Below are 19,780 nucleotides of genomic sequence, written 5' to 3'. Positions count from 1 at the left end.
AGTTTGAAGCATTCTGTACCTGCCAGAAATGCAGCGAAGTTGTGGATAAGACGCCACTGGAAAAGGGCCATGCTAGGACCGCCCCCAATACCCTGTAGCCAATGTACGTTCAGAATAGTATGTGGGTCTGTGTGGCTGTCCTTTCCTCTGAGGAAAGATGGGATCTCAGTGACAGGGTTTCCCCCGGAAGGCCTGGAGAACTTTTCCCCCAGTAAAGACCCTTTCTTCCCCTGTACCCCGGAAAGCCAACAAAGAAGGAAACAGAAATGGAGTCCCTCTAAGCATTTGACACTGAAGTGTGATGAGCAGAAACTTTACTTTGTGGAGAGCTCGTTATAGAGGACCCCGTGGAAGAGATCTGCCTGAACCCTGGGTCCTTTGTTTTCGTGGCTGACAGTAAGGTCTGTGGGAGGTCCAGGATTCGCACTTTGAGGGGAGTCAGTGACATGGCATGACCCATGGTGGCTGTCTTTAATCCTTAGGTCATGAGGCCACATACAATCTAGTCTGACAAGGAGGTACCCTCTAGGAATCCTACGATCCAGCCTGTCAGTGCATTGCAGCATGATGGCACCAGCCCAGTTTGGGACTGAGCCCAGTTACCCTCTTTCAGGAATCAACTTCAGAGGTAGAGCTTATGAGCCAGGAATCCTTTGTTGAAACCCCAGGTAAAGTCCCAGGGGACATGCTGGTAGCCTTCACTCCCAACAGCCCCTTGCTCTTGGGCAATTGGTATAGTCAAGCCTGTCGTCCGATATCAGATAGGGGCTCCAGGCCAGGATAAAAGCTGAGGTCACTCCCTGGACCCAGGGGAAAGCAGTTCCTTCCTGGGTAGAAGAATTGAAAGTGCCTTTCAGTCTTCAGTGGAGGCTGAGGGGTTAGACTGATAATTAGTGATACTCCCCTCTGGTCTCCATTGAGGCTGCCTCGTGGAAACCGCTGTCATTTCTAACCTGTCAGTTCTGAGCCACCCCCTCTCGGTGCCCAGGCTTGCTCAAGGCTTCCAGTGGCGGGGGTGGGGGGGTGGGGGGTGTGGAGCCAGCTTCAGCAGGGTCAGCCTGGGAAAGAACTGACCCCCCAGTTTCTGGAGTGGGAATTGCTGCATTTATGGGATAGATCTCCTGAGGGGAATAGCTATAATACTCTGAAAGGAGGTTATCTTCCCTCCAGCAGTGAGGAGCAAGGAGCTTTGATGAGCTGGGCTTCCTTTCCTGCAGTTCATATTGACGTCATACTTGTTCATAAAGGAGAGACAGGTTTCCTTTCCCTCCCTCCCTCCCTCCCTCCCTCCCTCCCTCCCTTAATGCATGAACTACTACCTTATTATTTTTTCAGCATAATATTTTTTATTGACTATTTGGAAATTTCACATAATTCACCCAGATCGAATTCACTTCCTAGACAGGTGATTTTCTTAAAATATGCAGGCCTAAAAAGACACCTCCAGAACACACTGTGTCATGTATCCATCATTCGAAGGTTTGCAGGCACATTTTTTTTATTGGACAATGCCCCGTCGTTGGGCCCCCAAATGCCTGACACCTACGAAACTGTTGCTTCTTGTTCTTACCTGGTGAAGTAGACACTGATGCCATCAGAGCTGATGTCCATTGAGAGCTCAGGGTCCCCGGTTAAAGTGTGTTAAAAGTGTTTTGGGGGGGCTGGAGAGATGGCTCAGAGGTTAAGAACACTGGCTGTTCTTCCAAAGGTCCTGAGTTCAATTCCCAGCACCCACATGGTGGCTCACAACCATCTGTAATGAGATCTGGTGCCCTCTTCTGGCCTGCAGGGATACATGCAGACAGAACACTGTATACACAATAAATAAATAAAGCTAAAAAAAAAAGTGTTTTGGGGAGCGGGGCTGGTGAGATGGCTTAGTGGGTAAAGATGCCCACTGCCAGGTGTGGTGCCCTGTGTTCAGTCGTCAGCACCCACATGATGGAAAGGGAGGACCAGTTCCCATGCACTGTCCTCTCCTCACCACATCCGTGCTTGCCTACCCGCGCGTGCATGAGAGAGAGAGAGAGAGAGAGAGAGAGAGAGAGAGAGAGAGAGAGAGAGAGAGAGAGAAAATGGGTAAGGAACTTTATATTTTTAGAAGTGCTTTTGTAATATCAGTGTTAAAACATGACATAATTTATTGAAATATGAGACTCTGTAAAAAAGGGTAAACTTGATTACAGGGTGCATTCGTCATCTCTTAACCCAATCTGTTTTTTTTAAAAATGTTTCCCCAGTCCTACATTCTCCGGGTTTAAATATTACACAGCATTTGAACAGTTTTGCTGCACATTAAGTTTTTTAAAGTCGTAGAGTTTTGGGGCTGACTGTTCTGCTGCTTGCTTGAGGATCAGGTTTGCCTTCAGACGTCCCCTGCTGTGAGGACTCTGAAGGAGCCCTTCACAGACTCCTCTTCTGTAGCCACATCATTAGGAATCTGTCATTTCTCAGGCCTAGTGGACGACGGTCACAGCAAGAAAACCCCATGCCAGGGTCACATGAGCCGAGGGCCACCCCAGGGTTTGACTCTGTCCTGGAAGTCCCCTCTGTGCTCTATTTAAAGCTTTTCCGAAGCACAGTGAACACTGTTTGGGTGAAACTCCCGTGGGCAGTCAACGCCTGAGACATTGAAGTGAGCCAGGCAGGGTGCAGGAGGCTGCCCCTCCCCCCTCCCACATTCCAAACTGGCCATTCCCACATTTATATGATGCAAGAGAAAGCCAGGGAGTGGATAAGGAGTGGGGAACACTGGTTTCAAATGTAGATAGCGATGTAATGGGAGCTAGGCTAGTACCTGCAAGCTTATGCCCACGGAACACCTTGGAACTCCGAAAGTTCGGAACCAAATACTAGTCCTACCTCTTTGGAGTTTGGACTTTGAATGATACATTCCCCCCCCCCCCCCAAATTTATTTCTTCTTTTGTCTATCAGGTTTCTCTCTCTAAACTGGTGATTTTAAGGATCGCAGGAGAGAATGTACATGTGCATGAGCTGCTAAGGTTGATGTCAACCGTGATGGTATACTTTCCCCAACAGCATTATGTTTCCTAAATCTCCAGACCTCAGGCACAGTTGGTTATTTTTCTACTTGGATGACAAGGGAAATTTCACTTAGTTCCTGAAAGCAGGCACAGGTTCTTGGAGTCACTCCATATCATAAATGTGATTTCTCAGTCTCACACTTGTCTGTTTGCTCAACAGTGTGCCCTGTAAGAGGTGTGTGGTGGTTGGTAATGGAGGAGTGTTGAAGAATAAGACATTAGGAGAAAAAATCGACTCCTATGACGTAATAATAAGGTAAATGTATCTCTTATTTGCTAACCTAGATTTGCTTGAAAAGAATGGTTTCCCACTCTAAGCACAGCTGCGTTTTAAAAATGACTGTTTATGCACCTGATTGTACAGCCTTGGTTGCTGACTACAGTAAACCAGATTTCGAATCACTGATTTAGCAAATATTTAATAAGTCCACTTAATATGCCAGAGACAAACCTAGCCACAGGAAAGATCATAGCATGATAAGAATGTTCATGTTCTTGTGATGTTCACATTCTAAAGAAAGGGGGAAAACAGTATATGTATAAGAAGATAGCCTAAGTTTAATACAGACAAATAACAGAGATGATAAACAATTATCAAGTGACTACTTGGGAAAGGGTGACCACTTGGAGGAGAAATTTAAGCTAGACCAAAGGACCCCTAGAGGACTAGCTATATGAAGACAGTGGAGGAGCAGTTCAGACAGAGGATGTGTTTTCAGGAAGCTTTGATCCTGAGTTTGTGAGGAGCAGCAGATAACCCAAGCTTAGAGAGTGGTCTACCCAGAAACCGAGGAGGTGGGCAAAGAACAGACCATGCAGGACTATTAAGATTAGACGATTGCATGTTAACTTTAAGTCCATTAGGAGCTTTTGAAGCCTTTTAGATAGCAACTTTAGGAGATATGGTTGTGCCTTGAAAGCTTTCTGGCTGCAGCAGACAATGGACAAGGCAGGGTATGAAGCATCAGGAGAAGTTGCTGTATTCAGGCAGTGGATGCTCAGGCAGAACTGTCATGGAAGAGAAGGAAAGAGGGCAGACTGGAACTAGATTATGGAAAAAGGGGTATCAGGATCTGCTGCCTGACCAGATGAAGTACTGCAAATAAAGGAAGCCAGGGCGCCTCTGGCTGTTTTCAGCTCCCTTGATTGGCTGGAAAATTTAGCAAGTTTGGAAGACAGGTTTAGGCTGAGGTTCAGAAGAAAATAAAAATTTCTGTATGACTATTATCTTTGAGATGTCTTTGAGATATGTGGCAGGTAAGTGGACAGTCACATGAAGAGGTTAAACTTTTCAATAGTGAGTGGTCCATGAGCTGTATTTAATCAAGGGCTTGGTGTGACCCTTTAATATAGTTCTTCATGTTGTGATGACCCCCAACCATAAACTTATTTAGTTGCTACTTTATAACTGCAATTTTGCTACTGTTATGAATCGTAATAAATATCTGATATGCAGGCCATCTCATATACAACCTCTGTGAAAGGCTTATCCGACCCACGGGTTGTGAACCATTGCCCTCAAGAGAGATGGAGAGACATGTGAGGGCCTGGCACTGAAGTTTGGGGCTCTTAAGACTTAGAGGTTGAACAAAAAAAAAATAAAGGGAGTGACCTGTCAGTGAGGCATGAAGAAAACAAGGTGACCCCAGTTGCCAACAAGAGTGCTAAGTGTTTTAGAAGAGGGATCGGCTGGGTCCAATTCCGATGGAAAGTTGTGCAAGGGCAGCTGGACTCTCAGCCCGACAGTCACTGTCACCCTTGACAAAAGCTTTAGGCAGGAAATGGCAAGAAGCCCAACCGGAGTGAACAGAGGAAAGGATGACAGAGAAGAGGGGGGAACCAGTGTAGTCAGCTATTGAGAAACATTCTGAGCAGGTGACAGCGAGCTGGGCCTAGGAGGTGGCTTCAGGAAGGCCTGTAGCCCAAGTAGTTGAAATGGATAGTCAGCCTGGAAGGATATGAAGAAGAGGCCATGGGGTCAAGAGTTCAAGGGTGATTCATTTTTTGTAATGGAAAGGAGACCCATGTAACTGTGGTTACAGCTACCAGGAGTCTCTGATACGCAGTGTAGGGGAATAGCTTTCCTTTCTCTCGTGTCTGAATGGAAGGGGAGGTTGTTATCTGGCTAATATTCTCTCTCCATCCCTCTCCCTTTCCATCTTTGTCCCCCAAAGCCACCTCCTTCCCCCCGCCCCGTGTGTGTGTGTGTGTGTGTGTGTGTGTGTGTGTGTGTGTGTGTGTGGTAGCTTTAAGCAGCCATCGTACCAGGACACTGTGGCCACACTGAGAAGACCTTGCAGTGTGTCCTGAGGCTGCCTGGGTTACAAGCTGAGTTCTGCATAACAAGGTCATCTTTCTTTCTGTTTATTACCCATTTTTGAAGAATCTGTGGTAATTTATAAAACAATTGGATTTATCCATTTTCCCACTAACAGATGTTTAACTGATAAGTTTTAGAACCTCAGCAAGTCTTTGTAGGGAAACACCATGGGTCCATTTTGAAAGCCACTGCAGGTGTCTTGTACCCCACAGAGTTGGTAGCAAAAGGGTAAAACAGTATTTATCCTCCTAAGGTACATTGTTTTGGAAACAAAACATTCCATTTTCATAGAATGCTTTTATATTGTACGCATAAACAGTGATTATCTAACACTGGCCTTGAACATACACTAATACAACATTAGATCTTTTTAGTGTTTATAGTTCAATAGCAAAAGGCATTTGTCTAATTGTGCTGAGTGTGATATAGAGTTTTTATGTAGCTATTTAATTTCAGAATATTTTTTTAAAAAGGGATTTACTTTTATGTGTTTCCCTGTGTCTATGTAAGTACAGTGTGTGAGTGAGTGAGTGAGTGAGTGTGTGTGTGTGTGTGTGTGTGTGTGTGTGTGTGTGTGTGTGTGTGTGTATGTTGCCTGCAGAGACCAGAATAGGACACCAGATTCCCTATTGGATTTAGGGATGGTTGTGAGTCAGCATGTGGGTGCTGGGAACTGAACTTAGGTCCTCTGAAGAACAACAAATGCTCTTAACCACTGAGCCAATGGGTCTTCACCCTAACTTAAATGTGATTCTTCATGCCTTATCAGTCATGCTTTTGGACTGAATAACCTGTAGGCACATAACTTTCTCAGGGATTCAATGCCATTAGTTGTGAATCCAAGGTGTGTGTGTGTGGCTATCCACCAAGTTCTCTTCTAACTATAGTGATTATTATATTGTAATAATTAGTAGGTATAGTGTTACTAACTATGGTGATTCTGTGGTTTTGTGGTCTCATTACTTTTAGTCCTGTGCAGTTTCTGAATACAGATGACCATCTCATAAAAAGTAATAGTTTCCCTGGTCAGTACTATAAAATAGTCATCAACTGTCTTGGTGCTTCTGAGTACAGGAATAATGGCTGATGCCCATTCATTTCTGAAGCCTCAGAACCTGACGAACCTGGCTCATACTCCTCTCATCCTGTCCGTACTGTCTTACTACCCACAGAATGAATAATGGTCCTGTTTTAGGACATGAAGAGGATGTTGGGAGAAGGACGACCTTCAGGCTTTTTTATCCAGAGTCTGTCTTTTCAGACCCCACTCACAATGATCCCAATACTACAGCGGTTCTCATCGTCTTTAAACCACATGATTTAAGGTGGCTCTTGGAAGTGATGATTGGTCGCAATGTAGTAAGTTGGCAAAAGCTATTTTGGTTCAGATTACTTTCAGTATGCCCGCCACTCCCCCAAAGTAAAATACATTCACAACATCTCATTCTCTGTGTCCTTTATTTCAGAACACTAATGGTTTTTGGAAGAAGCCAGCCTTAAACTTGATCTATAAAAGCCACCAAATCAGAATATTAGATCCATACATTATCAGAGAAGCAGCTTATCAGCTGCTTCATTTTCCCACAGTGTTTCCCAAAGGTCAGGTATGTATGTATCATCACGTAGTTTCAAACTAAAGATATAGCTAAGGGACAGAGGGACATTAGAGCTTTCAGAAACTGCTAAGAACCATGGTTCAGATGGTATTTTCTTAGAACTATAGCTGTGTTCAGAAATTAGACACCAAATGGATATTATCTGATGTTTTACAGGTTGCAAAAAAGAAAAAAAAAATGACCATAAGTGAGAAGTGTGTTTTGGGTTTCTTTTGTGTTTGTATGGTCTTCATAGACTCTTTTTCTGAAGGCTAATTTATTTCTTACAACCCTGTCTTCAGTGTTGTGCCGCGAGGCCAGCATGACTCATGGGCTGCTCAACAGCCCTGTGTGCAGAATAGCTTCAAGACAAGGATGTAGCTTTTCAAGTAAAAAGAAGTGTCTCGAGCACTCTGTTAGTCAATTTCATGCTACACAAAATAGCAGAGGCATACCTTTTAGGAAGAAGAGACTCTTAGCTCACTGTTAGAAGGCCTCACATACGGTGGGGGTAGCACACCACTGTGGGACTGTATTAGAGTGCTCACATCTCAAAGGCTGCAAAGAGGGATAAAACATGTTGATCAGGAGGCCATAGTGAACTGAGTATCCTGACATTTTGTTGATATTCTCAATTCTCCGGAGGCTTTGCCTTTTCCATAGGAGCTGGGTTCATGATGTTTTGTTCTTGCTCCAACAACCCCAGCAGGATACTCCTCAATCCACAGCTGCCCTCTGAGCTAAAAAAACTACAGCTATAGTTTATTTTAGAGGCTTTCCAAGATACCAGTGATAGCATATGTCCTTTTTAGAGTAACGTTTACTTTGGGGGGCTTGAGTCTTAGGACACAATGATGGCTTAACTATTTATCTTTTTAATGTTTATAAATCCATTTTCATCAGACTAGGTATGTCTGGAAGAATGTAGCTTATTTGTATTTTTAAGTTTCTGATTTCTTTTTAGAAACCCAAACACCCTACGACAGGAATTATTGCCATCACACTTGCATTTCACATATGCAGTGAAATTCACCTCGCTGGTTTTAAGTACAGCTTTTACAACCCAAATGGTCCTTTACACTACTATGGAAATGCCACTATGTCTTTGATGAGTAAGGTAATCTATCTTTGTTTCTTTGTTTCTCTCTCTTTCCTTCCTTCCTTCCTTTCTTTCCTTCTTTTTTTTTTTTACTGTTTAAAAAACCCTTACTCTTAAAAATGTGTGTAATGTGTTCATCGCATTTGTAGGTGCATACATGGTGTCTCTGGAAGCCACGGGTCAGTGTTGAGTGTCACTCCTCATCTTGTTTTTTTAATGGTCTCTCGCTGCTACAGAAATTACTAAGCAGTCTGGGCTGTCTGGCTGGCCAGTCACAGGGATAAGCCTGTCTCCACCTACTCACAACTGGGATCACAAGTGTATGCCACTACACCTGGCTTTTTACCCATGTGCTGGAGGTAGAATTCGGGTCCCTGCAAGTACTCTAGCCACCCATGTCCCTTTTCACACTCTTGAGCTCCCAAAGGCTGAAAACAGGATTCTGGTCCAGTGGCCATTTTATTCTAGCAGCAGTTCCTAACTTGTGGGCTTCAGACTCTTTGGATAGCCTCATGGTGACTGCTGTTTCATCAAACCCCAGTAGGGACCAAATATTACTTGAGATTTCTTTTTACAATATTTAAATATAATCAACTGGTGTGTTTGAGACACACGAACTCACCAAATCCTAAGGTCATAGTAATTATGTTCACACTTTTAGTTAAGTAGACAGGTGGTCTAGAAACATGTAACCCTATGAAAGACTTCATGTCGACAAAGTGGCAGACCTCTTTACCAGGTCATGATCCTCTTGATCAGACACTGATGGTGGTGGACTTGCTCCTGAGGGTCCAGTTCTGAATAAGAAGGGATTTCCTATTGTTGTGGTTCTTAGATGAATGATACACCATAAGCGACACAAAAATGTTATGTTTAAAATTTTGAAATGAGTGATTTGCTATAAAGTATATTGCAATAATAGCTCATGAAATCAGCTCCGTTAAATAAGCCCTATCTCAGAGCTGGGGAAGTGACATTCATGTTGAATTTTGCTGCTGTCTTTTGGTCCTCTAACATGAGACAAATATTTAAGCTTAGAACAAAGCTTAAACAAGCGTTGAGCTTTCCCCTCAGCCTTAGTTTCCTACAGTACATGTAAAATGTTGAAACAAGAGCAGAATACTGAGGCAACTTCCTGGAGACATCCATCAATAGGATGGATTTAAAAAAAAATGGTGGTGTTGGAGATCAGACCTAGGGTGCTGTACAATGCTGGCCAAGTACATGACCACTTATCTATACAGCCAGCTCCAGAATGACTATTTTTGCAGTGTTAGGAACTGACCTCAGAGACTTATGAAGGCTGGGCAAGTATTCTACCACTGAGCTAATATCTCAGACCTTTAAAAAAAAAATCTTGTGTCAGGGTCTCTCCTTGTAATCCAAGCTGGTCTTCACTAATGATCCTCCTGTTGTATCTTGTCAAATGGCTCGGATTATAGGCATTGCAAAATTATGTCGGGTCAGAATTGTTTTAAATGTGAAGGGTCAGTAGTTCAAGGTTATTATTTACTACATAATAAGTGGGCTCCAAGAAATCCTGTGTTACAAACCAACCAACCTACCCACCCACCCTGCAACCACCAGGCTTTACGGTATCTTATCTCCAGGTCACTTTTTAAAAAGGGATTCCCAGTGTTAACTCTTACATTGCATATTCTGACTTCAATTTCTGGTCTCTCTGTAATTCACTGCTCCAGATGGAGCTCATGTGGAAAGTGAGAATTAGGGGAAGCTCGCAAGCAAAAAAGGAGCAAGCAGGGAACAAAGATCTCTGCAACTTGTTGATAACATCTGTACTTCCTTTAACATCTGCGTAACTTTTAGCATTCAGAGTATTAAAGTGTCTGGCTTTGATACTGTCTGGAGTGTGGGACTGATGACAATCCTGTTTCATTTTCTCTTTCAGAATGCATATCACAATGTGACAGCCGAACAGCTCTTTTTAAAGGCCATTATAGAGAAAAATATGGTAATCAACTTGACTCAAGATTGACCATACAGACTCAAAAGATGACGCTAAACAGTATTAGTTTTATTTTTGTACTGCAAATTTTAGTTTATTTTTAAATATGTTGGATGAACTCATCAAATAATTATGTGTATTAAGTCTGTTGCTGCCTGGTGATTTATAACCACCAGCTTAATTTCTGTGAATCTATTTATGAAATACAAAAAACCCTTTTAGTTAAGATATCAGGGAAATATGTAAAGTTTTGACTGTGTTGTTTTTAAAACAAGCTACTGTTTTGAGATGTTTTAAAATTCCTTTTCGTAGTTCCTTCATCTTAAGAGTTCTAGGCGCTTTAGCTAATGTCCCCAGTTCTGACACGTGTCATTCTGAGACAATGATTTGTTATGATTTGTCATTCCTGGCATATGACTGGGGGCCAGGGGCAGAAAATTAGAACCACTTGTTGTGGAAGTCCATGGTGTGTTCATAGTAGTTTAATTAAGTTCCCCATGCAATTAATTAAGCCAGTAATAGCCTGCAGTGTTCAGGAGTCAACCAGAGCCTTTCCTGTACATGCTAGACAAGCACTCTCACCTTGATGAGCGTTCTGAGATTTTTTGGGGGACAGGGAGCGGGTTCTTACTGTGAGCCTAGGCTGGCCTTGAACTTGGATCTCTTGCCTCACCCTCCCAAGTTCTGGGATTACAACTCTGTAACACCACGTATGATGCACAGCATCATTTTTTAAATGAAAAAAGAGTTTTTTTTTAAGGCAAAGTTTATATAAACTCTGGGTGGCCTAGAAACCACAGTGCAGTCCAGAGTGGCCTTCAACTCAGAGATGGGCCTACCTCTGCCTCCAGAGTGCTGGGATTAAAGGAATGTCAGTTTAAAAAAAGCAAAGCAAGATCACTAATGAGGAAATTTAGTATTTTCCCAGTTCAACGTATTCATTAACTCTTAAATGTTTATTTGAAGCAAATTATAAAAGTAAAACAATGAAAGTAAAGCCTTAAGATTCCTGATGACTATTTATTTCTATGGTTAAAAAAAAAAAAAAAGTTGGTATTTCCTATGACTAAATTTAGCCTTCCCTGAAACATTTACTGGGCCTCTTCAGGTACACAAGAGGAAAGTCTGTTGAAACACAAACAAAAGCTAGCTCTGTGAAGCAGTCTCCCTTTCCAGCTGTTGAGACATACAACCAAAGGTTCCTGGGGGTAGGATGGGAGGAGAAAAGAACAGTAGAGGTGATGAGGATGGATTCAAATCCTGTCGGAAATCTGAACTGAATGAAGAATCGCTGTCCTTTGAACAGTAAGCATCATTGGAAATGTTGGTGTTACTGGCAAGCAACTTGCCCTCCCCCCCCCCTAAAGAGATTATACATAAACAGTTAAATACCAGAAAAAGAATGAATGAAATACTGAAAACCGGCTTGTGCTGGAGGGAGAGTTAGCTGCTGAGTTGACAGAGATCAGACAGAGAGGCTAGCTCATATTGGCATATTCACATCCCTTGGGGTGGAAGCTGGGTACTATATGATGCTACATGTTCATGGGGTGTTTCCCTCTTCCTGCACGGCCACAGGGAGCCGGCTGCTCAGGGTCATGTCCGTAGAAGTCAGGCTGGAGAAGGGCGGGGCTGCAGCAGGGGAGGTGACACGGGAGCAGAGGAGAAAACCCACGGGAGCATTTTGAAATGATGCTCTAAGGAGGATAACGTTGGTCACGGAAATGCGCCTGTTGTCAGGGTTGAGAGATTTGGCATTTGGTGGAGGATTATGTCAAGGTTGTTTTATTTAATCCAAATAATCTGAGCAAGACACACATATATAATTTATTAAAAACACATTAGAATCTCACTATTTTCAACAGCCTAAATTCTAGCAACATATACAAATATCAAGTGACTACAGTACATGCCGAGGTAAGAAAATACATTCTGGGAGATTATAACTGACGCTCAAGCCATCGTCACTTCCTCCGTACTTCAATACATGTTTTGTTTTGAGCATTCCCAGTGCCCCAAATGGAAAACGAGAGAAACTATACACAGAGCTGGACTAAGTAAGGATTGGTGCCACAGTTAACCTCAACACCCTCTCTCTAACCATCCTACCCACTAGATTTTGCAGTTTAGGGACTTCAAGTTCAAAACCAAAAGGTACAATTAACAACAATACACGGAGCTTCGCCAGTTCTCCTCAGAGGGTCTGGGAACCTTCCAGCGTCCCCCATAGTCTCTGGGTTCTTTTTAGTGGTCTTGGGTTTCTACTCCCCAGGTGACAATGTGGAGCCAAGACAAAGATGCTCCCGCTCAATCCCTGGCCACATCTTTGTGGGCACATCCATGTGTAAAGCTTCGTCCCTGGGACAGGGAGAGAAACACACACACAGAATACACTGTAACTGTGATGACTGGATAAAGTCTCCAGGTGAACAGAGAATCAACCCATTGTTGAATGCAAAGTGCAAACAGTGAAACATGAATTAAATAACTGGACTGGACCTGGCACATTTCAACAGGGACTACTTGGATCTACGTACAGTATTTAACAAAATGCAAACCAGAATTCACAATCTCTCTATCTGTGCTGGTTCCAAGGGTCAAGTAACAGCCATGTCAGTGTGATTTTCTGAAACCTCCGAAGGCCACTCTTGCCACACTGCTGTCTACAATACTTCTAGAATTGTAATATCAGGAAAAGAAAAACCGAATAAACCACAGTGACTAAAGTACTGAATATTTCAAGCAAAAAAAAAAAAAAAATCAAGGAGTTTGGTCAAGAAATGGTTCCTTTCACATTTTACGTGATTGTCTTCCAAAGCTCTGTATCAGACATGTAAGTAACTGAGAACCTAAAACAATCTATAATACAAAATCAAAGTAAAAACACAAAACCAGAAAAAAAAATCATTTGAATCAGGCTCAGCTCTTCATCTGCAAAGTAAAAATATATAAAAATAACTGGGTATTTTTATGAAAACCATTGGCAGAATTCAAAGATAGCACAGTGGCAATAGGAATCATCAAGTCTTACAATGTGCATCATACTAGAGAACATGGCCTCACTTTATTTTTCAAAACTTCTGGGGGAAATTATCTGAGACACAGTTACACAAAATAGCAAGCTTCTTTGGGAAAATGACTTCATCTACAAAATGTCTCTCTTAAAGCTTCCACCAGGAATCTGACTCAAAGAAAACTATACTCTCTGTGTATTAAGCATGAATAAAAATAAAACAGCAAATGGTTTACTTTGTTCCCACCTGAAAGGGGGCAACTGCATCATGTGCTTTACACATTCTTAAATGTTTCAGTACAAGTTCAGTATCTGTGCTTTTTGCTTCGTTACCTTGAAACAAAATGTGCATTGATTTTTCAGTGAGTGAAATTGTGCCTCAAAATCTGCAAAACAAAAGGCAAATTACAATGAAAGCAACCAAATCGGAGGAAGAGGAGGAGCAGGGGTGGAGGAGGAGGAGGCAGAGGCAGGGAACCTGCAGAAACAAACAGCTGTTTCTGAAGCAATGTTTTAAAATACTGAGGAACTTCTGGAAGGAAGCAAAGTCAATACTGTTTATCATTATCCAAATTTAGTGAAGTTTGGCAATGTACAACCTGGATGGTCCAAGCTGAGAGAAATGACCAGGACCTGATGGCCCAGTATACTTTTAAGACTAAACCAATGAACATGTCTGTGCAGAGGGGTACGGAGTTTATGTCTACATCAGATGAGTTTCTTCAGTTATCTTGTCTGCCTACAGACAGTAGAAGGTGGTTTCCGCGCGCACTACAGGCTAATCCATTACAGTGTCTAATGTACCCTATCGGAGACGAGTGCAGGCAGGTCAAGCAGTGACAGGTCGCTGGGGAGAATCCCGCTCAGTTCAGCTGCTATGGCACGAGTCAGCCAGGTCTGACACAAAGGACTGCTCAGATTCCCACAGAATCACAGAGAACAGAAGAAGGCATGGTGGCCCGCTCTTCTTTTGTAGTATAGGATTGAATCTCGGGCCTCACGCCTGCTGTAGGCAAGCACAAACCACTAAAACATATCCACACCCCTTTCTTATTTTGAGACAGGGTTTTATGAGTGGCCCAGGTTAATCCTGAATTTACTCTGTAGACCTCAAAGCACTGAACTTGGGATCCTCTTGCCACAGGTACTTAGGACTGCAGGCCTGTGCCATCAGGTCTGGTTCATGTCGGCTTCCTTTTTCTTTTAATAGTTTACTGAAGAAAACTGAAATAAACTATTTGACAACTGGAAGACAGGTTTCTCTAGACTGCCTATTGAAAGAGGCCACGAGCATCTATAAACACAGGATGGAGTGAGGCCACAAAAGGTCCTGGGTGGGATGAGCAGAGGTGAGACCAGGTCCTGTGCCAGGAGGCATTAAAAGATGCCATCCAACAAGAAGTCAGCCCCCCAGCTTACTGCAAGTTGCAATGCTCCAACTATGCACCTTCCTCGGGAAATACAGAGCAGTGCACATGGCTGCAGCTAGGATAAGGTTTATGGATTGCTGCTGTGAAGAAAAAGATTGCAGACAGTAATACAGGGTGGAAAGAGGAGGAGAACGTGATAGTACCTACCTTTCACAAAGGGAGAATTTCAAGCCATTTGATATTTCAAGAACAGTACCATGCATTATTGCCAGCAAGGCTTATCAAACCATCTCAAGTTCATTAATGTACCTGCAGCATTGGTAATAAATACTCAGTGATTTTCAGTTTCTTTGAAGTGCATTATAGGGAGCTTTTTCTGTATTAAAAATAGTGTTTTACAGTAGTAACAAACAGGATGTTTGAAATGTAACAGGCAAGCAATAACTGTGCCACACAGTAACACCTTTAAAGCAAGATGGCAAGATAAGTAGTTTCTTGTACCTCGGTCACCACATTCCCCTACCCACTTCAGTGACAGATACATAATACATACTACTATTACTACCACTAAGTAATTAAAAAGCCATGTGCTTTAAATGGATGCTTTGTAAAAAAGCAGCACCACCTTCAAAGGATTTCTTTAAAAGCATCCCACTTCTCATCCCTTCCTGCTCCAGATACTTCCTGGGTGCTGTGTGGCACCTGGTACACCAGTTCCTCTGGGGCGGCAGCTGGCTTCCCACCTTTCGGGGTGTCATACTGAGCCTGGCCCGAGGAGCAGCTGTCAGTCCTGGAGAGAAGTGTGTTGTAAGTTCCCACTAATGCGGGAGGAGGTGGGTTCCCTGCCGTTTTGAAAGTGGATGTGGAGGGCAGACCAACTGAGGCTGTGGGGTGCCCTGACATGTCCATGACGATTGGCGTTGCATACTCAGGCCCCGTGATGGGCAGCGGTTCAGCGTAGGCATGATACACGTCCTGCACTGGAGAGTTGTAAGGATCCAGGTCTGCGTAGCCGGCTTCTTTTCCTTCTTCAGGTTTGAAGGTAGACCTCTGATGGAGTGTGCCAACAATTCCTCCCACGAGGGGTTGTGCATATTCTGTGGGTCCCACAAGACACAATGGGACACTTAGGAAAACAGATTACATTATTTTCAAGGTGACCTCTACAGGTTGCACCAAAACCAAACATTACGTCATGGCACTGCTGTCTTTATCAATGAAAACCATAGAATTCCCACCAGAGGGACCAGCTGAAAAATAAAAATACGTTCTCTAGGACCTCACAACCTGACACAACAAACAGGCTCATTCCTATACTTTTGCATCAAGTCTTTGTGTATATTCTTTAGATTTACAAGCAGTTCCTGCATGGGAGCAAATATTTTATTAATGTGAAATTATTAATTTATTAATGTAAAAGCATTAGTTTTAGGAAACACCACCTCTTTCTCCCTTCGGAACTATCAGGAAATGATCAGAATGGACATGGACTAAGGCAGTAGGATGCCACAGTCTTTCAGCTTCTCCGGACTGTTTATTATTTTGTGTACTGGCGTTCATGTACGTATGGAGGCCACAGGTCAACACTGGGTGTTATTCCTCGAGAGCTGTTCACCTTTTGTCTTTTCAGACAGTGTCTCTCACTGAGACCTGGGGCTCACCTATTTACTGTGCTAGCAAACCCACCCCCAGGCTAAAGGATATAATGCCCAGTGTCTTTAGAAAGGAATGCTTCAGTTTTATGGACAGACTACCTAAGCAGAAGTGATTCGTTCTCTCAAGGTTATTTTTTGAAAATGTTAACCTTCAGAACACAGTTTGTCTTAAAATTTTTGTATGTGTAGGAATGTTTGCCTACATGCATGTCCGTGTACCATGTGTGTGCCTGGTGTCTGCACAGGTCAGAAGAAGGCGTCTGATCACCCAGAACTAGAGTTACAGATAGTTGTGAGCCACTATGTGGGTGCTGGGAACAGAATTCAGATCCTCTGTGAGAGCCACAAGTGCCCTTAAGTGCTAAGCTATTTCTCCAGCCCCAGAACATAGACTACCTTTAAGACAGGAAAAAGATCGAACCTATCATAAATCCTACAGTCCTCGGAACAAGCCTAAGTGTTCATAGTCTTACCTGCAGAATCAGCTTGGAGCACTGTGGTGACTTCTCTGGGACTCAGGTGACTCACTTCACTATTGCTATAGCGAACTGGCGTCTCCTCGTGGTCCACGGATTTGGCCGGGAGAAACTGCTTCACTCCTTTCCACCAACCTTCATTGGGATTGTAAGCCAGGGACCATGCATTACTTAGAGACCAGTTCTACAGAAATCAGGTTCATGTTTGAGGTGACTCTGCTCTGACAGAGTGTCCAGCACAAAGCAGCAAACGACAGAAGTCTCTACCCAGTGCACATGCAGAAACAAATCACTACTAATACATGGTCAGACAGGGTCACCTCAGGGTTTTAAAAAAGCTTTTCTCAAGACCTCCAACACTTTTCAGCTCTCCTTGGGCTGGACTGTTTAGCCGGTGGCCTGCTATACTCTGTTCATGCACTGACCTCTTCCCTAGCAGTGAGATTAGGAAGGGGACTTTCAGCAATTCAGATGACCAAGGCCCTCATAGGTTCCTGAAGAACTGGATTCCATGATCACTATGGCAGAGTCACATACATATACTGTTACTGGGACCCTGGTCCTTGTTTCTTTTCCTTTTTTTTGGGGGGGGGGGGGTGTTGTTTTGTGTTTTGAGGCAGTGTTTCTCTGTGTACGTAGCCTTGACTGTCCTGGAACTCTCTTTGTAGACCAAGCTAGCCTCGAACTTATAAAGATCCATCTGCCTCTGCTTCCCGAGTGCTGGGATTAAAGGTGTGCCCTGCTGGTCCTTGTTTCTTACTCAGTACTTACACAGACCACAAGGAAGCCTGGACTCAAGAGAAATAATCACAGGAAATGACCAACTTTTCAGAGGAAAAGATAACAGTGGGTGATAAAAGAATTTATATTCTCCCTTTAATTACTTATGAACCAGATGGTGGGAGCATGTTAATTTCTTTTTTTTCCTAATGACTTACTTGTTTTTATTTTATGTGCATTGGTGTTTCACATGCATGTATGTCTGTGCGAGTGTCAGATCCCCTGGAACTGGAGTTACAGACAGTTATGAGTCACCATGTGGGTGCTGGGGATTGAACCCAGGTTCTCTGGAAGAGCAGCCAGTGTTCTTAAACACTGAGTCATCTCTCCAGCCCCAGGCGAGTAGGTTAATTTCTAACTGAGGTGTCATCACTAAGGACCTGAGAGCATCTTTCCTCCCCACTATACCCAGCCAAGGAAAGATCTCTCTGTGACTGAAAGGAGAAGCAAGTCTACATGTTACCTGCCCGATCCCAGTGCGGTAAATCATAGGTGCCTTCGGTTTTCTTCTTCCTGAAAATCAAAGTCAGAAAACAGTGAACCCTCTAGTAAAATCTCTCAGATGACAGGACAGACACGTTCTTCACTAGTCAGGAGCATGTGATCCTTTGGCCCAGAGAAGTTTTGAGCCTCCCATTCTCTTAATTGTCTAGACATCCTCACCGCCACCATCCCAGCAAACAACAATGCTGTCACTAGCAGTGACAGGCAGTGGAGGAGGCGAATCTTCTCCAGGTCTGGAAGGCCCTACAGAGTCTGTGAGGAAGGAAAAGGCACAAGAGCAATGAAGAAGACTATGCCCAGCCTACTCCCCTGACCTTAGAGTTCCGATTTGTCCTCGCCAGGAGAACCGTTCTCTGTTAAGAATTACCATTTACTCAGAGCCTGTTACATAAGGAAACCAGCAGTGAAAGGACATTTCCTGACACAAGGGACATTCTTCCTTGGGCTGGTTCTACAGGTAAAGGGGCTTGCCATCAAGTCTGAGAACCTGAGTTTGATCCCTGCAACCCACAGGGTGGAAGGAGAAAAATAGCTTCACAAGCTGTCCTCTAACCTCCACAATGCAGCATGGTATGTGTGTATGTATATACACAGCATATAAATATAAATATAAATATAAATATAAATATAAATATAAATATAAATATAAATGCAAAGATCAAGTCAGATAGCATCGTGTGTGTGCATGTATATACACAGCATATAAATGCAAAGATCAAGCCAGACAGCATGGTGTGTGTGCATGTATATACACAGTATATAAATGCAAAGATCAAGTCAGACAGCATGGTATGTATGTATGCATATACACAGCATATGAATGCAAAGATCAAGCCAGATCAAATTCCAGCAAACAGAAGGGAGGTGGTCATAAAGTTCCACCCTTATCTGAGAAGTTGTTGGTAATTAAAAGCTACCTGAAGATGAAGATGGAGAATTTTTTTTCCAAGGGTGTTCCCCTGGTAGGTGGATAGCCACACACCCAAGAGTATATAAACACTGATTAAGTTGGATAGGTGAGAACACAAAGTTGGGTGGGTATGGAATGAGGGGAGGGTTGATCTGGGAGGAGTTAGGGGGGTGTATGATCACAATGTGATTATGTAATTCTCAATTAATAAAAGTTTATAGTATTATTGTTTTTTGTATATATTATGAAAACAACAAAAAAGAATACTACTTATTCAGAGCTGTTTACAAAGAAAACCTAGCAAATGAAAGGCAATTGATAGAAGCATGCAAATCGAGTCTAACCAAAGTTAGTGTTTACAGGCAGGCTATCAAGAAAGCAGAAATTATTCTGCCTTTCACATGAGGATACACATAGCTGTATGATTTGTTTAAGATCACAAGTGTGTCTTTCATAAAGAGCTCAAGCCACGTACTTTGTCCTCTAGGATGGACAGATCCTCTAGCACATGGGTCAACACTTGGCACAAGGTGGCAGTCAAGTATTCAACTACTGTGTTTGCTGAATGGGTGAATGAGAGAAGTCACCTGCTTTCCCCATCAAACCTGTCCCTCCTGCTGTGATCTCAATCATGACATTGCTCCTCGTCAGACTCCAGAGCCAGACATCTCACATCACCCCGGAAGAACGCTGCTGCTTCCTTCACATACAACTAGTCGTGCATCCTTCTGACACTGCTGTAAACCATGCTCGCTCTATAGAAACATGGTGCTGTACTTCTGCCTGAACAAACTGAATACAGATTCATCTGGATGCCTCTTCTTACCTCTCTACTGTTCACCTGACCCAAACCTCACAAACCTGTCAGTTTTACAGTCATCTGATTATAACCAGCCCACCAAGCTTTTCTTTCTTTCTTTCTTTCTTTCTTTCTTTCTTTCTTTCTTTCTTTCTTTCTTTCTTTCTTTCTTTCTTTCTTTCTTTCTTTCTTTCTTTCTTTCTTTCTTTCCTTCCTTCCTTCCTTCCTTCCTTCCTTCCTTCCTTCCT

General features: G+C 43.1%; 2 protein-coding genes across 11 annotated transcripts in view; one reads left to right on the top strand and one right to left on the bottom strand.

Annotated features, from left to right (window-relative positions):
• St3gal6 (ST3 beta-galactoside alpha-2,3-sialyltransferase 6) overlaps window positions 1–11,022 on the top strand; it is a 60,477-nt gene extending 49,455 nt beyond the window's left edge. For all 9 annotated transcript variants that reach the window (XM_042259459.2, XM_006996474.4, XM_076549074.1 and 6 more), the window contains 5 exons: window positions 3,206–3,301; window positions 6,538–6,724; window positions 6,832–6,969; window positions 7,925–8,077; window positions 9,969–11,022. In XM_042259459.2, the coding sequence (XP_042115393.1) occupies window positions 3,206–3,301; window positions 6,538–6,724; window positions 6,832–6,969; window positions 7,925–8,077; window positions 9,969–10,055 (661 nt within the window). In that variant the 3' untranslated portion in view covers window positions 10,056–11,022. The remainder of the gene's footprint in view (window positions 1–3,205; window positions 3,302–6,537; window positions 6,725–6,831; window positions 6,970–7,924; window positions 8,078–9,968) is intronic.
• An 805-nt stretch (window positions 11,023–11,827) lies between these two features.
• Window positions 11,828–19,780, bottom strand: part of Dcbld2 (discoidin, CUB and LCCL domain containing 2) — a 66,358-nt gene continuing 58,405 nt past the window's right edge. For both annotated transcript variants that reach the window (XM_076549071.1, XM_076549072.1), the window contains exons 14-16: window positions 17,783–17,832; window positions 16,537–16,674; window positions 11,828–15,505 (exon numbers count right to left, since the gene is read on the bottom strand). In XM_076549071.1, the coding sequence (XP_076405186.1) occupies window positions 15,036–15,505; window positions 16,537–16,674; window positions 17,783–17,832 (658 nt within the window). In that variant the 3' untranslated portion in view covers window positions 11,828–15,035. The remainder of the gene's footprint in view (window positions 15,506–16,536; window positions 16,675–17,782; window positions 17,833–19,780) is intronic.

This window comes from Peromyscus maniculatus, chromosome 12 (genome assembly GCF_049852395.1).
Source record: "Peromyscus maniculatus bairdii isolate BWxNUB_F1_BW_parent chromosome 12, HU_Pman_BW_mat_3.1, whole genome shotgun sequence".
Classification (NCBI taxonomy): domain Eukaryota; kingdom Metazoa; phylum Chordata; class Mammalia; order Rodentia; family Cricetidae; genus Peromyscus; species Peromyscus maniculatus.
The sequence above is the reverse complement of the archived record's forward strand: the minus strand, read 5'-3'. Positions and strand labels throughout refer to the sequence as shown.